Source organism: Panulirus ornatus, chromosome 16 (genome assembly GCF_036320965.1).
Source record: "Panulirus ornatus isolate Po-2019 chromosome 16, ASM3632096v1, whole genome shotgun sequence".
Classification (NCBI taxonomy): Eukaryota; Metazoa; Arthropoda; class Malacostraca; order Decapoda; family Palinuridae; genus Panulirus; species Panulirus ornatus.
In genome coordinates, this window is record NC_092239.1 from 34,813,059 (window position 1) to 34,828,992 (window position 15,934).

The window sequence follows — 15,934 nt, forward strand, 5'->3', positions numbered from 1 at the left end:
CACACACACACACACACACACACAGGCACTGCTCAGCGCCTGGCAGTGCTCTCTTCCTTTCCCTCCCTGGTGGCGGTGACGTCCCCGGCCATCCCACAGGTAGAGGTTCTGAGGAGGCCGTTATCGTCAGCACATCCCCTTGTTCGAAGACCTATTTTTTTTTTCCTCCCTCCCTAATAATAATCTTTAATGGCACGTGGCATCCCCCCCTCCAACGAGCGGTGATTGGCCGGGACTTCCGCCGGGATTATGGGCCTTAGGTCACTAAGGCGGAGTGGTGGTAATAGCGTCCCCATCCCCTTCCCTTTGCTTACGGGTTACACCCCTTAACGACCCCCGGGGCTATTTGTGGGGGGGGGGGGGGGAGGGGGGACGACAATATGCAGGCAGCGGGCAACGCGCGCCGCGTGACCCATGACATGCTGTCATGCGAGTGCGTGACACCCGTGACAGCTGTCATGTATGAATGCCCGGTCACGTTTGACAGCTGTCAAACGAATGCTCGAGTGCTCATGACATCTGTCATAACGAATGCGTGAGACGTAGCGCCTCCCTCCTCCTCCTCCCCACCACACGAATGCACGACTCTCGCCCATGACACCTGTCGTAGGGCGTCCGGTTACCGGCCGCTCTGGGAGGAGGAGCGAGCCCTTCCTCAAGTCATCCGGACGTGGAGCGGGCCCTCCTGTGGTGGCTGCCAAAAAGGATTCGCTGGTGATGTATGGCGCGGGTACAGAACTGAAGTGATTTATATTCAATTTCTTCCTCTATTATGGTAAATATTTTTTTTTAGGGAGTGGTTCATTAAGTCAGTTGTGTGACTGACTGACTGGCATGCCACGGGTGCCGTGAGTCGGGGTAAGTCAGAGTTGACTTACCCAACTTGTGAGTCCATTTGCGTTCTATTCACTTTCACATGTGTAAGTGGACGGTTTACTTTACAGGTTTAAGTGATTTTATAAGTGATATAGATAAGTATTTACAGTGCTAACGCAGACCTCTCTTGTATACATGGTCTTTTCCTACTTGTCTATACGTGGGGAAGCCAGATGACAGAAGACCTGATGGTCTGTGACGAGGTTATCTGCTCCAGGACAGTACATACGGTTGGGCCACCGTGGGCTCGAATCCTGGGCGCGGCAGACGGCCCACAGACAACCCAAGTGTTCACCCTCTCCTCTCGGAGGTGGTCGATGTGAATGGGGTACCTGGCGTAGGCTGGTATATGTGTGTGTGTGTGTGTGTGTGTGTTTACACAGACATGATACATATGCAGGGTTAAGAGACGAGGCAACACGAGTGTAAAACTCTCTCCCCTCAACACACAATTAGCAATCACACACACACACACACACACACACACACACACACACACACACACACACACGTTGCTACATTGTAGCTACTGCCACTGCTATAGTTAGCATTTAGCGGCTAGGCGCTTGCTAGCGTAGAGCGTTGGTGGGGGTTGATGTGGATGTTGCCAGGGTAATGGCCACGCCCGTTTCCCTCCCCTGGAACTGTAGGATTGCGTGCCGTCCATGGAGAAGGAATCGTTAGAAATATTATATATCTTTATCTGTCGGGAGTGCTTGCCCATAACATTAATATCCCGCGAGGGGCGCGCGCTATATTGAACCCTCCGGCCGGGTGGCGTAAGGCCGTGCAGTCTGGATCATGCTTAGGGGATAGATTCGCCTCTGTTGGAGGGGGATGTAAGGCCGACTTTTGCCCGAGGGCTGACCTGTCTATCAGCTGGCGAGTATCATCAACTCTTGGCCAATCTGGCGCGTGCGGGCACATGACTTTGTTCCTTATCGCTTCCCTTCATAAAGGCCACATTTCCGTGACGCCCGCCGGACAATTGAGTTGTCAGCCCGTCTCCCGCGGGTGTGAGGGAATTCGCGACCTTGTGACCAGTATACCCGAAGGGTCAAGATCGGAGATCTCACACACACGAAGTGCAGGGCGAGGGCTGGAGAGAGAGAGAGAGAGAGAGAGAGAGAGAGAGAGAGAGAGAGAGAGAGAGAGAGAGAGAGAGAGAGAGACCAAAGCCGTTGCGGGAATCACGACCTCAACCCCGGTCGCCGTAAGGGCGGTGAGTGCGCATTTGCTCTCGTATATCACTGTGTGCATCGTGTGGTGGCGTCGATTCTTTGTTTTCGTCGTGTTGAAGGTGCCACAGGAAATTAGGAAGAGGTACTAAAAGCAAATTGTTCATTAAATTGAGGAAAGAAGGAAATAGGAGGGGGTGTTAGCGGGGGGGGCGATAAATCGTGGTGCACAGTGGTGGTGGTGAAGGAGAATAGGTTAAGAAGGAGAAAAAATGATATGTGTGTGTGTGTGTGTGTGTGTGTGTGTGTGTGTGTGTGGAAAAGGTGGTGGAAGCGGGAGAGTTAGGAGATGTGTAGCTTGCGCCGCCAAAGAAAAAAGAAAAAGAAAATCGGAGATGAAAATAGATAGACGAATAGATTATATGATTAGATTGTATTCTTAGACAAATAGATGGACCTGTGTCCATCAGAAGTATTACCCAGTGTTGTCAGGAGGTATTAACCAATGCCAACTGGGGGTATTAACCAGTGTCAGCAGGGGGTATTAACCAGTGTCATTAGTGGGTATTAACCAGTGTCAGTAGGGGTATCAAACAGTGTCAGTAGAGGGTATTAACTAGTGTAAATAAGGTGTATTAACCAGTGTAAGCATGGGGTATTAACCAGTGTCAGTAGGGGGTATTAACCAGTGTCAGTAGATGGTATTAACCAGTGTCAATAAGGTGTATTAACCAGTGTCAGCATGGGGTATTAACCAGTGTCAGTAGGGGGTATTAACCAGTGTCAGTAGATGGTATTAACCATTGTCAATAAGGTGTATTAACCAGTGTCAGCATGGGGTATTAACCAGTGTCAGTAGGGGGTATTAATCAGTGTCAGTAGATGGTATTAACCAGTGTCACCAGGGGTATTAACCAGTGTCAGTAGATGGTATTAACCAGTGTCATTAGATGGTGTTAACCAGTGTCACCAGGGGTATTAACCAGTGTCACCAGGGGTATTAACCAGTGTCAGCAGGAGTATTAACCAGTGTCAGCGGGGGATATTAACCAGTGTCAGCGGGGGGTATTAACCAGTGTCAGCGGGGGGTATTAACCAGTGTCAGCGGGGGATATTAACCAGTGTCAGCGGGGGGTATTAACCAGTGTCAGCAGGGGGTATTAACCAGCAACATGGCGGGAGGAGGAGGAGCAGGGCAGTACAGTAACGTGATCACGGCGGCCTCCAGCTGCCTCCTTTCCCGCCATCAGTCTTATCTCCTGCCTCCCTCCCATCTCCCTCCTGCCTCCCTCTCCCTTTCCCCTCCTCCTTATCCCTTTAACCTCTCCTCCTCCCTCCTCCCCTGCCCTGGTGATGGCACTCCCTTGCTCTCTGTCTCCAACCTCCTCACCTTGTCTCATCTCCATTGAATCTCCCTTCAATATCCTCCTTCATATACCCTTTAAAAGCCCTCCCTTTCCTCTCCTTTAATCCCCTCTTTAACAGCACTCCCCCCCGTCTCTCCTCCCTCCATGCAATAGGGGGGTCAACCCTCTCCCTTCCATCTATCTCCCTGTCGTCTTCTGCCTTTCGTCCAGGTCTTCCCCCTCAATCCCCAGGCCTTAGCTTGACCCCCACCAGCGTCACACACCATCGTGCCCACGCCACGCCTCCGTCCATCACAGTTTTTTATATGAAATATGAGAGTAATGGATCACTTACAGCTCGTGCAGGTTCTGGTTTTTACACGTGTGTGTATATATCATAGTAATATGTATATATATATATATATATATATATATATATATATATATATATATATATATATATATATATATATACTCAGAGGCAGTGATTCGAACCGCCGCCACAGGCGTGGAAGTTTGGTGTCTGAACGACTAAATTGGGGAGCCCATGATAAGAGTATTGACTATTCGACTGCAAGTGATCGGATGTCCTTCGTCTTGTATGGACAGCTTGGGTCCCAGGACTGAGCCTTGCGGTACCCCTGTTTGTCGCGATGCACCAGCAGTATGATCTCCACGTTTGATGCCGGTGGTTGGTTTCTCGCTGTAAGCCAGATCGCGATCCGAGCGCGAGTTTTTTTTTGACGTCGCCGCGAGAGAGAGAGAGAGAGAGAGAGAGAGAGAGAGAGAGAGAGAGAGAGAGAGAGAGAGAGAGAGAGAGAGAGAGAGTGCGTTCGCTCAGTGGGCAGGTCCCCCTGTACTCAATTTACCGAATGAGTGGTCCGACCCGTCGTCACAGGCCCTGTGCCCGTGTTGAGAGGCACTTCCTTATGAAACACAGGAGGTCCTCACCTTCTGAAGGTGGATAGACCCCTGGGGCACTCTTCCTTCCGCTAGAGAGCATACACATACACTCACACCTTTGCAGCAAAGGGGAGAATCCGGTGGGACTCGAAGTCGAGAGGCCACGCCCACATCCTCTCCATCCCCTGACAGAAGGTCCTTGCCTTCTGGAGGCAGGTGTACACAATGGCACCTTTTGCTTCCCTTACACCTCTACAACAGAAGGGGAAGACTTGGTAAGACTCGAAGTGGAGAGGCCACGCCCACGTCCTCCCTTCTCCAGTGGCCCTCGGCCCTGCATTGTAAACAAAACGCCTCTGGTAGTACGCGGAGTTCAGGTTGGTATAAAAGGCTACGTCAGTTTTCCATCGAGAGACGCCCTTTTCACCAGCTGGACGAGTAGATCCACGAAACATGTTCGTGGTTAGTGGAGGAGGGGTGGTTCGTGCAGGGCAAGGCAGAGAGGGAGATAGAATCTCGGACCGAAGGGAAAAAAAGAAATAGCAAGAAAGAAAGAAAAAGAAAGCAATTTGTAGCGATAGGAAGGAGGCGTACGAGCGATTTCATTATAGGAGACTATTCTCACGACCCATCGTATTGCGATTTCACGATAGTCCGTAAGTATTTGTGTATCTGTGATTCTATTCTTGGGGAAATTGAAAACGAATTCCCGGCCATTCCCGAGGGTGTTGGGTGTGTGTGTGTGGGGACATTAGAGGTCTTGGGGTGGGCCATCGCGCCGAGGCCGCCCCCAAGTTTGGAGATTCTCGAGGCCATCGCATTGATTTCCAATTGATGCCGCTGGGCCGGTGTGCTCCAGGCTGTAATTATGTCGGTGGGAACCGAACCTGTGTCCTCACGTTGCTGTTGCTGCTGCTGGGATGGTTGTTTTGCGTGGTACAGAATGCTGGTCTTGGATGGTACGGTATCCAAGGCCTGGTGTGGCCCTTAAGGGTCAGGTCAGGTCAGGTCAGAGGTAACGCCATCATACCCAAGGGTCGTGTCGTCGTGCTCAGAGGTCGTACCGTCGTGTTAGTGTCGTCCCGTGTCGTGCTGGCTGTGTGGTACTGTACGACATGGAGTAAATTTGTATACATTTGAATCCAGAAATGCCCCTTCTTTTTTTCTTTATTATTCACACCAATCCCAGAAGTCTCTTAAATATTGGTGTTACCGGATTCCGCCTGCAAACGGAAGCACCGCGGGCGAGGAGTCGCTTTTCGACCGGGCTGCAACATCTTCAGCGGACGCAAAGTAGCGCGGCGTCGTCGAGGACCATCGCCGGCGCAAAGAACAGCCCACCTTACCCAGCTCCTCGCATGGAGCGCAGTCTTGAATGTGCGGCAGCTGCATACTCATGAGTCATGGAGTTTGGTTATAGTAAAGATAAATACGACTCTTTCCAGATGGTAATTTAAGTTTTTCCTTTTAGCCTTTGTACTGCATTCAGCAGACGCTGTCAAACGTACCTTATTTCTATACGGTAGCAGGCAAGCAGGTGGAGGTACTACCTCAGCAGGAGCATCAGGAGGTGGCTGGGTTCTCCTTACTGGCAGGATTGGGGGGGAAAAAAATAAGCGGCGTTAGCAGGTGTGGAAGCGGAAACAGAGGAGGCTTCTGACGTGCCGCTTTCGACGTTGGCGATTAAGATGTCCACACTGTCAGCGGGAGCCAGCGTTGGCAGCTGCCCCAGCCGCGTCAGGGAGGCCCCCGGAACTTCCCTATCAGCTGATAATGAGCTTCGTGCCGGGGTTCACGTGCCTCGGGTGCAGAAATACTGACAGTGGTCGCAAGATCATGAGCTGGAGCGCGTGGATTAATTATGTTTGGGTGCTGGTGCGTCTAGCGAGGGCGGAGGACGGGTTAGCGCAGTGGCAGGGTTGTGTGGAAAGGTACGGAGGGGTGAGTTAAAAGAAGTGGTGATAGTGTGAGGGGCAGAGGAGGTGGTGAGTTGGTGTTGAGTGATGTGTAGGGGTCAGGGATGATGTAATGGTTAAGGGATGATGATCAGTGTGGAGGATGAGTGTCATGGATTGGGTATGATCGTGTAGGGGAGGGCTGATTGTATGGGCGAAGGTAGATGGTGTGGTAGGGAAGTGGATGACGGTGTAAGCGAGGAGTGATATGGTCTGTTATGACAGGGAAAGGTGCGTCTGTCGGGACTGAAGTGTGGCTGAAATAATTTCCACTTTATATTCTCACCTCGTTTCTCGCTCAGCACGTTTTCTTCGCCTTTTTTATTCTAATATTTTCAGGACCCACACGATCGGTTCTCAGACCTTGAGTAAGTTCACTGTCCTCGTTCCTCCGTTTTCTCTGACTGTCCCATGTCCCGGAATGACTTGTAATAGTTTACCTTGTCTTCGCACGACTCAATCCGGCCCTTAGGCTCCTTACTGTAGGTACCCTTTAAATATTCGTCTAATGTTTTAAAACTACACTGGAGATGTTTTGTATGGTACCCTTTCCTTCATCTGACGGAAGGGAATTGAAGGAAGCGGAGGAACTCAGATCCTTGACGAAGAGGAAGGAATAGTGTAGAAGACAGGATGGAACCCAGGGGGACGCCGCTGTTGATCCATCAGTCATGATGTAGACCAGCCATAGAGGAAGGTAGTATGGGAGAAGAGAGTGAGGGATGGGGGGGTTCTTTGAGCATTTTATTATCGATCCATCCTCCCTCTCTTTTTACGAATTCCTGGTCTCGTGCCTTAGGTGACGGAACGTTTTTGTCTCTCGATTAAGATACTGTAAAGTGATTTTTGGCCGTAGATGAAGAATGAATGCGCGTTGATGGAGTAGAAATGATTATTGTAAGGACCGTCTCTCTACCCGGTCATCCACCTTCTTCAGTAGCACAGGAAAAAGATGCAGCCCCACTGCTGCACTGGTGGGCAAAGTACGCGGCCCCCACAGTCGTACGTACGCACTGGTGGGCCGCCCATCATCTTCAGTAGCCAGGATAAAGACGCGGCCCCACTGGGGGGTTTGATAGGGCGTGATATAGTGGCGAGAAGTTAATTTGTCGGCTCCCTGCCGTCCTCTAACGAGGGTAGAGGAGCCGCACCAACCCCTGCTGTGTTGCCGGCCAGCCAGGCCCGGCACCACACACACACACACACACACACACACACACACACACACACACACACACACACACACACACACACACACACGCTGCTGCTCTTGATGATGTGATGCAGCACACACACACACACACACACACACACACACACACACACACACACGCTGCTGCTGCTGATGATGATGCTGTGATGCAGCACACACACACACGTTGATGCTGTGCTGTGCTACATTACACGCACACACACACACCTGCTGCAACCTCTCACTACACTTAATAAGCCATGATTACAGAGATGATTTACGAGTACTCGGGACGTTGATCAAGTCTACGGTGGAGTGTTTGTGTGAAGACGCGGGTTAGTGTTGTCTGAACGGCCACCGTGCACTGGGAGGGCTGTGTGCAGGCGGGAAGGTCAGGTTTGGAGATTAGATCAGCAGAGTTGACGAGTAGGATTTGCTTTGGATGCCACCCCGTCAAGCGGGTGACCTTTGATCCGATCCTTAAGGGGTTAGGTTAGGTCAAGGGGTCTCGTCGTCATGCCCAAGGATCGTACCGTCGTACTTAAATAGGTCGTACCGCCGTACTTAAATAAGTCGTACCGTCGTACATAGATAGGTCGTGCCGTCGTACTTATGTAGGACGTACCGTCGTACTTATGTAGGACGTACCGTCGTACTTATGTAGGTCGTACCGTCGTACTTATGTAGGACGTACCGTCGTACTTATGTAGATCGTACCGTCGTACTTAAATAGGTCGTACCGTCGTACTTATGCAGGTCGTACCGTCGTACTTAAGGGTCGTACCGTCGTACTTAAGTGACGTACCATCGTGCAGGAGAGGCTTTCGCATCGTGAGGAAGCAACGACTCCAAAGACGTGTTTTCTTCCTAATGATTCGTATGTTTGATACAGCCAGCTGTGATGAGGACCCTTCATTAGAAATGAAAACACATAAATTGGATAAGAATCCACAAGTCCACAAGAACCAGAGAGAAAAAAATTCATTCGACACAGGTCACAAATTCATCTCAATATTTTCTTTCAGTTATTTTCTTCTGTTATGGTTCAAGACCCGTGTGTGTGTGTGTGTGTGTGTGTGTGTGTGTGTGTGTGTGTGTATGTGAGGCAGACTTGTGCTTGTTTTTTTTTGTAGTATGTTTAGATCAGGTGTTGTCTGGGCAGGTGGCGGCGGTTCCCATGGCAACGGTCCGTCTGCAGCAGCGTGATTCATCCTACACGGTGGCTTCGACCAGCGACCACATTGGCTGAAGCATCTTCTTTTGCTGCTGCTGCTGCTGCTGCTGCTGCTTCTCCGTCCGTCCGTCTGTCTATTCCATAAGTCGAATCGTAATCGAATCTTTTTTTTTGTACAGCAGTAACGGAGGTTTACTGATGGCCCTGTGGTTTAGATATGTACAGGGAAGCCCTTTGATTTATGCCCGTAGCTCCGCATGGGGAAAGGATGCGTACGTACGCTTATTTTCTACGTATGTTGGATGCGTTGGCGTGCTCGAGGGCCATAAGGGGTGGCCGACCAATATATATATAGCGGCCACATCTTCCATCACGTGTGTCCAGACATCTGAAGTTATCACGCCGGCCGCTCCCCCTCAGCCTAACCTGATGTAGGGGGTCTTCCGCAGCCCCACAATCTCATTAGGGGGGGGTCTTCGGCAACCCCATAACCTCATTAGGGGTCTTCGGCAAACCCACAGCCTCATCAGGGGTCTTCGGCAACCCCATAAGCTCATTAGGGGTCTTCGGCAACCCCATAACCTCATTAGGGGTCTTCGGCAACCCCATAACCTCATTAGGGGTCTTCGACAACCCCATAAGCTCCTGTATGGGTCTTCAGCAACCTAACCTGATGTAGGAGGTCTACAGCCCCATAGGCTTATCTTGGGGTCTCCATCAACGCCATAACCTCATGTAAGTCTTCTGCAACCCCATAACCTCATGTAGTGGTCTCCCATAACCTCATAACCTCCTGCAGTGCTCTAGCAACCCGTTAACCTCATTTGGGAGTAGGCCATGTCCTAGAAGTCCTCCTCATCTCCAGAACCCCAGGCTTGCCAGAGGTTTCTCTGGGGTTCGTGGGTGGGCGATATGGAGGTGCATGGACGAGTCATAGGTAAGCTGTGAGGTTAGGAGGAGGGGACAGTGGTCACCTCCGGCTGGTGTAGGACACTGGGAGAGCGTGGGTGAAATCGCTGGAGACTGTGGGAGTGTGTGGGGAGGAAGAGGAGGGTAGTGAATACGACCGTGGGAGGTAAAGCTCTCGCTTGGCTCCTTCTCCAGTGCGTACTTTATTTTGAGGGTGATAATACAGGAAGGGGGGGGTAGGAGGATCTCCAGTTCAACCCACTTCCCCTCTCCCCAGCTCCCGACTCCCTTAGTCGCCTCCTACGACACGCAGGAGATACGTGGGCGGTATCCTTTCTACCCCAGTCCCCAGGGATTCTGGAAATCAATGTATATGGATGTATATGAATATATATATATATATATATATATATATATATATATATATATATATATATATATATATATATATATATATATATATATATATTTCGAGTCTTTAAAAGTGACATGTATATGAATTCAGATAAATGTATATGTAAATATTTAACATTGAAGTTGTTTGAGACCATATTATTGTTTGAAAATACATTGTTATACATTTTACATTATTCTTTGTATCTCTTGATTTGCTCTTCGACCTCTCTTTAGATAGGCTAAATAGTATGTAGCTGCTAACTTAGAGCCAACTTTATTTTTTAGATTTTATCTCATTTAGACTTTTCATTTGAACAATGAAAGTGATTTCCTGTTACCCTTGTATTCTGTTACTGTACCATGTTACCGTATCATCTACTTATTACTGTACTTTGTACTGGTTCAGATGTACCTATCAATGTACCTTGTTACGAGGCCATCTCCTTGTTACTGTACCAGGTACTTGTATATATATATAAACCTATTTCTGTCCCATGTCACGCGACCATGTCCTCGAGCACATGTTGCTGTACCTTGTACACGCGACCATGTCCTTGAGTACATGTTGCTGTACCTTGTACACGCGACCATGTCCTTGAGTACATGTTGCTGTACCTAGTACTTGTCCGCCCTGTACCGCGTACCTTACTGTACCTAGTAATACGTGCCTCTCCTTCTTCCTCAGGTACGAGAACCAGCGAAGCACTCGTCCTTTGAAGAAGACAAACGCAAGGTAGGAGTCGGTGTCTCGTTCATCTGTCTGGGTAGTACTCTCTCCCTCCCTTCTGAAACCTGCACGCCTGCATACCCGCCCACACCCCCCCTGCACGACACACTCGCCCAGGGAGTCGTTGTCACGTTCATCTCTCTGGGTTGTGCTCCCTCCCTCCCTTCTGAACCTGCACGCCTGCCTACACGCTCCACGCACGACACCCTCGCCCATTTGAATGCCACACACGCCCTCTTCTTCTCCTCCTCCCTCTCCTCTATCCTCACTTTTGACCAGAGAACCCAGCCTCCTCGCTTCCGCATCTGATTGTGTGTTTAGACGTTTCAACTCCATGTAGACAGTATGACCCTAGATAGAGATGTACTTGATCCTCTTGACCACGAAGGTGTTATGGACCTTGAGCTCGACCTCACGATGATTTTGAGGTGCGACAGAGCCGGTGGCCTTCGCACTCAACACTCGCACTGTCGTGCTCAAGGGTCGTACCGTCGTGTTTAAGGGTCGTCCATTCGTCTTCTAAAGGTTGCCAGTAAAGGACGACACATGATCACATATTCACAGACTCTTGAGTCTACTGAACCCTATTACCAGCAGAACACAACAGACTTGTAACCCACATACGCTTCACACCGGACCTGAGACACGGAAGGTAGGAGGCAGCAGTGGAGCCCTAGGGCCATCTCGACCACTGGATCCTCCTGGTAGACTATCCTACCCAGGACACAGATGAGGAGTTCCTGGCGAAGGATGCCGGTGGCCTGTGTGGTCTTTGGACTACGACTGTCCTGAGGTGACCTCCTCCTTGCCTTTCGCTCCCCCCCATGTCGTACCCCTCGTCACAACTGTCATGTACCCTCCCTACGTGCCCTGTGGCACCCCGTGTTTCAGCCCCCGTCGCTCCCTGTGTTGGTTACACACACACACACACACACACACACACACACACACACACACACACACACACACACACACCTGGGGACCTGTTCCTCTACTACTGTCTGTATCTGTCCTTTTAACAGACGTCTTAAAGCAGTTCTTCTAATTTGACTCTGTAGCTGTCTATCAGTAAACCTACATCTATGTAGAGAGTTGATTCCTGTGTCAGTATTTCACCGTATGTTGATGCAGTGTGGCTTGTGAATTGCCTGATTTACTTGTAAATTTGACATGCAAATATGAACAGACTTATATGTACATGTACAGGGGTACAGTGAATACAAGTCGGCCTACAATTCTGATACATACAGGCCATATATACTGAGAGGGAGAGGCCGAGAAAGAGGAAGATGCATTGAGAAAGGTAAGTGGTGTACTGCAAGGACGGGTTCTTCGTCCCCCTTCGTTCTTCGGCTGTATCACTCACTCACGTCGTCTACATATTTGTAGCGTTGTACACAAAGACCTGGGTGTCTGGTGGTGTTGGTAGAGGGGCGTGTGGTGTGTGTGTGTGTGTGTGTGTGTGTGTACGGCACTGGGGAAGCTGTTTCTCCCAGAGGGGTTTAAGAGATGAAGGTCTAAGATATGCAACGGACATTTGCTGAGACATTCTTGTAATTCGTATTGTTAGCAGTGAACCCATAGGAATGATTAGACATGGGGGTGATTATGAGTGGGATGAGGCGGGGAGGCTAGCCTCTGGGGGGGTACGGGGTGAGGGAGGAACTCATGGGGTGTGGCTAATGTACACATTAATGACCGGGACACTATGTACTTTCCTCACACGGATGACCTCCACCTCCAGCGGCCCAACCCCATAGGTGTTAGGCGGATGAGGTGGATGGTCGGACGAGGAGGTGACAAGAGGATGGTACCTCTGGTCATCACCTCCAGCCTAATTGTTCCTCCTCATTACTTGTCGTGAGAGGGGAAGTTGAGGGAGGAGGCTGCTGCTGGCTGGAGGCAAAAGAGGGGGACATGGCCTGGGCTATCAGGCGAGGCGGATGGTCAGGGATGAAATCGAATGTGATTGAGGGATTGTATGTGTGTGTGTGTGTGTGTGTGTGTGTGTGTGTGTGTGTGTGTGTGTGTGCTTAGGGGGATGAGACCAATGGACGAGGTGAAGACGAGATGGAAGTACTGAGAGAGGTGGATAGACGGGGCTGACAGTGGATGTGGAGTTGAGAGAGGGTAGATGATGTGTGGGGGAGGGAGGAAGGAAGAGTCGAAGATGTAATGATGGGAGAGGAGGGTGATAAGTATGGGTGATTGGGTTGGGGGTAGAGCTGTTAATGAGAGAGAGAGAGAGAGAGAGAGAGAGAGAGAGAGAGAGAGAGAGAGAGAGAGAGAGTGTTATGACAGTCACAGCCATCCCTCACCCCAGAGTGACCCCCTCTCATTCTCCCCCGACACATTACACGGCACGGGCCACACCTCCTCCTCCTCCCCACACATGGCCTCGCGTGTCATGGCGATGTTAATGTCTGCCTGAGAGGTGCTTATGTTGGAGATAATGTTGCTTGTCCTCCCTCACCGCCGCCAACACTTGATACACACCACGCGTGTTGATGATGCTTCTGTTGTCATGCTCGCCGGATTTAGGCTATGGCACGGGCCCTTGTCGTATGACAGTCCCATTCTATAGGGTTGAAGTTAGGATATCCCTGTCCAGGTCCGTCACGAGCTGTTTGTCATATATGACAACCCTGCTGAAGTTCGGTTCGCCAGGTCCAAGCCTGGCACGGGCCTTTGTCATGTGACAGCCCGGCTCTCCGATTGTGTCTGTGATCAAACACGCCAGTATGGCTTGGGTCCAGAATTTGACTCTAGCATGTCGACCTTTGTGGGTGTTGTGCTGTGTTTTTTTTTTTTTTACAGCCGACGCGAGGTAGAGATAAGATCATCTGGTGTTTCAGTCACTCTCTTTACATCGGCCCAGAGACGCACTAACTTTGAAGAGTACGGTAGAGGCATTTCTTGGAATGATTCGTACCATCAAATAACAACCTATTCTCTCTCTCATAGAACACTCTCTACCCCCCGTCATTTAATGACATGTGTTCTACCCCCTCATATAGCATGTTCTCCCCCCCCCCCCCTCAACAGCACGACGATACGACCCTTAAAGACGCCGATGCGACAGGAGAGCATGTTGTACTACACCTCCCCCCCCCCTCATACAATGACATAGTCCACCCCTTCCAAGGATAACGTCGTGCCATTCTCTGTGTCTTCCCCCCCCCCCCCCCACATGGAGGGGGAACATTGCTCTGTATCTGTTTGTACCGTAATTTCCAAACCAATTTTTTTTTTTTTTAATTTTGTTATGTCCTTTGGTCCAAGTGTACCCATGTCCTTGCTCTTCTCTCTTTTTCACAACTTTCCATCTGACTTAGCGGAAATGGAGGTCAGACAGCAAACATACCACGAGTTGATAATTCATCATCCACGTCTTCTACTGTGTCAGTCCAGTGATCCCTCTCAGGCTGCAGTACACGGGGATGTATGGACCAGTCACTTGAACTGCACCTAAAACATGCACACACACCAAATGTTCTGACCCCGATTTCCATATGATGTGTGTGTTATATAAATGAGGCCAGTATTGCATTCTAGTGTGTGATAAACATATTCCAAGGCATCTGTCCTCAGGCTGGATGCTTAGGAGGAGGTGAAGAAGAGGCTGGACGGAGAAGGTGAATGGAAGAAACAGTAGATTATTGTAGAGTGCAAAGATGTACACATGTACACAAGTTCAACCGTAGGCAACTCTCCATCTCCTTATAGCTCTATAGAAAGCTATTTTTTTCATATAGAGAATATCTAATTGAAAATAGGTGACGGAAGGTAATTGGGAGAGTTTAATAATAGGGGTAGGCTGAACAAGACAGTACCATTTGTACAGATAGGGAGTGTCTTGAGCGAGTGGCGCCAGTTTGATACGCCTTCTCAATTTTATCTTTTTTTCTCTCCCTCTCTTTTCGATGCCTTGTGTCTCGTAGGTCGTCTTGTATCTTCGGGGAAGGACGTCCAAGAGCTAGTGGGAACGACTCACTAGTCCGAACGAGGTGCCCGGATTCGGACCAAGACCCGGGAAATGTGGAGAACCCGTGTGTGTGTGTGTGTGTGTGTGTGTGTGTGTGTGTGTGAGGGGGAGGGGGTCGAGTTTTCGCGGGCGTATTAGTCATTGTGACAACGTGATGGATGGCTCGGGATGGGGTTGGGTAGGGCTCCGTCCCTCTTCCTCTCTGCTCTATCCTCTCTCTCTCCCCACCACACACGCCCTAGTGCCAGTACATGAGAGACTTCCTCCATTAACTTCAGAGCCCTCCTCCTCGGCTTCGCCAGTCCTGAGGTACTGGCCTGAGGTCGTCCACCAGACGCGGGCGATGTGGAACTCCCGGCAGGAGGAGGAGGGAGGAGGAAGACCCTTAGACACAAGACTTGCGAGTTAAGGTAAGAGGCGCATACACAGGATGAGTGTCGGGCCCTTGGGAGCGTCGTGCGTCACAAAGTCCAGCGTCACACGCTGCGATAGGTCGAACCGTAAGACGCATAATGGTCACGGCTTCAGACACACAGGGTATAGCTCATGCGACAGCGATTACGGGAAAGTCAGCCTAGCCCACCCGTGCCTGCCGCCGGTATGGCCTGTCCTTGAGAGAGTGTGGTATGACTCTGGTTAGGCCAGCCGGGCACAGAGGGCGCTGCCCCACCTCCGTCCCGCCGCCACCTCCGCCCTCACCCTCGCCTGCCACGTGGTTCAAATTTCCCCCATGTGATACACAGCGTATTACGTAGTGTTACGGGGCGTCACGTGGCATACACCGTGGTACGTGGCATACTTTGGGCCCCTCGCGTCACGCAGGATAACGCCTGGCCGTACGGTGGGCTCCTCCTTGTATACATGGTATTCATGCAGTGTATAAAGGCGTCACGTGACGCGTTACGTCGCACACAGGGACTCCTCGGACGAGGGCTTAAGGCTGTTATCAAACTTGTTACGACCAGTGGGGCCAGGGATAGAATAACGTCACGCGGCATATACGATTCTCCTTGGCATTTTGGCGCTGCCTGTTGGCATTGGACATTCCCAGGGCATACCAAAGGAAGTAATTTGACATCAGTGATGGAATAACCCAGTCTAGCTTCCCATAGTTAACTTGTGGAGACCAACCAGACGAGGATTGACCGTTACGTTGCGCCTTCCATCCCGCGAACCAGGTGTAGAGCTCTCTCCAGCATCATCCCATTTTCTTATAACTCCTTTTGATTACCTTTAAGAAGTCAGGTATACAGACACCTGAGCAGGTTTCGATAAATATCTTCAATCTTTTTC

The 15,934-nt window shown here is 50.4% G+C and overlaps 1 protein-coding gene across 6 annotated transcripts in view; it reads left to right on the plus strand.

Annotated features, from left to right (window-relative positions):
- Positions 1-15,934, plus strand: part of LOC139754241 (uncharacterized) — a 310,706-nt gene that overhangs the window by 142,267 nt on the left and 152,505 nt on the right. For 5 of the 6 annotated variants that reach the window (XM_071671559.1, XM_071671563.1, XM_071671560.1 and 2 more), the window contains one exon: positions 10,615-10,662. The exons of the other annotated variant lie outside the window; for it this stretch is intronic. In XM_071671559.1, the coding sequence (XP_071527660.1) occupies positions 10,615-10,662 (48 nt within the window). The remainder of the gene's footprint in view (positions 1-10,614; positions 10,663-15,934) is intronic. 6 annotated transcript variants of the gene reach the window in all.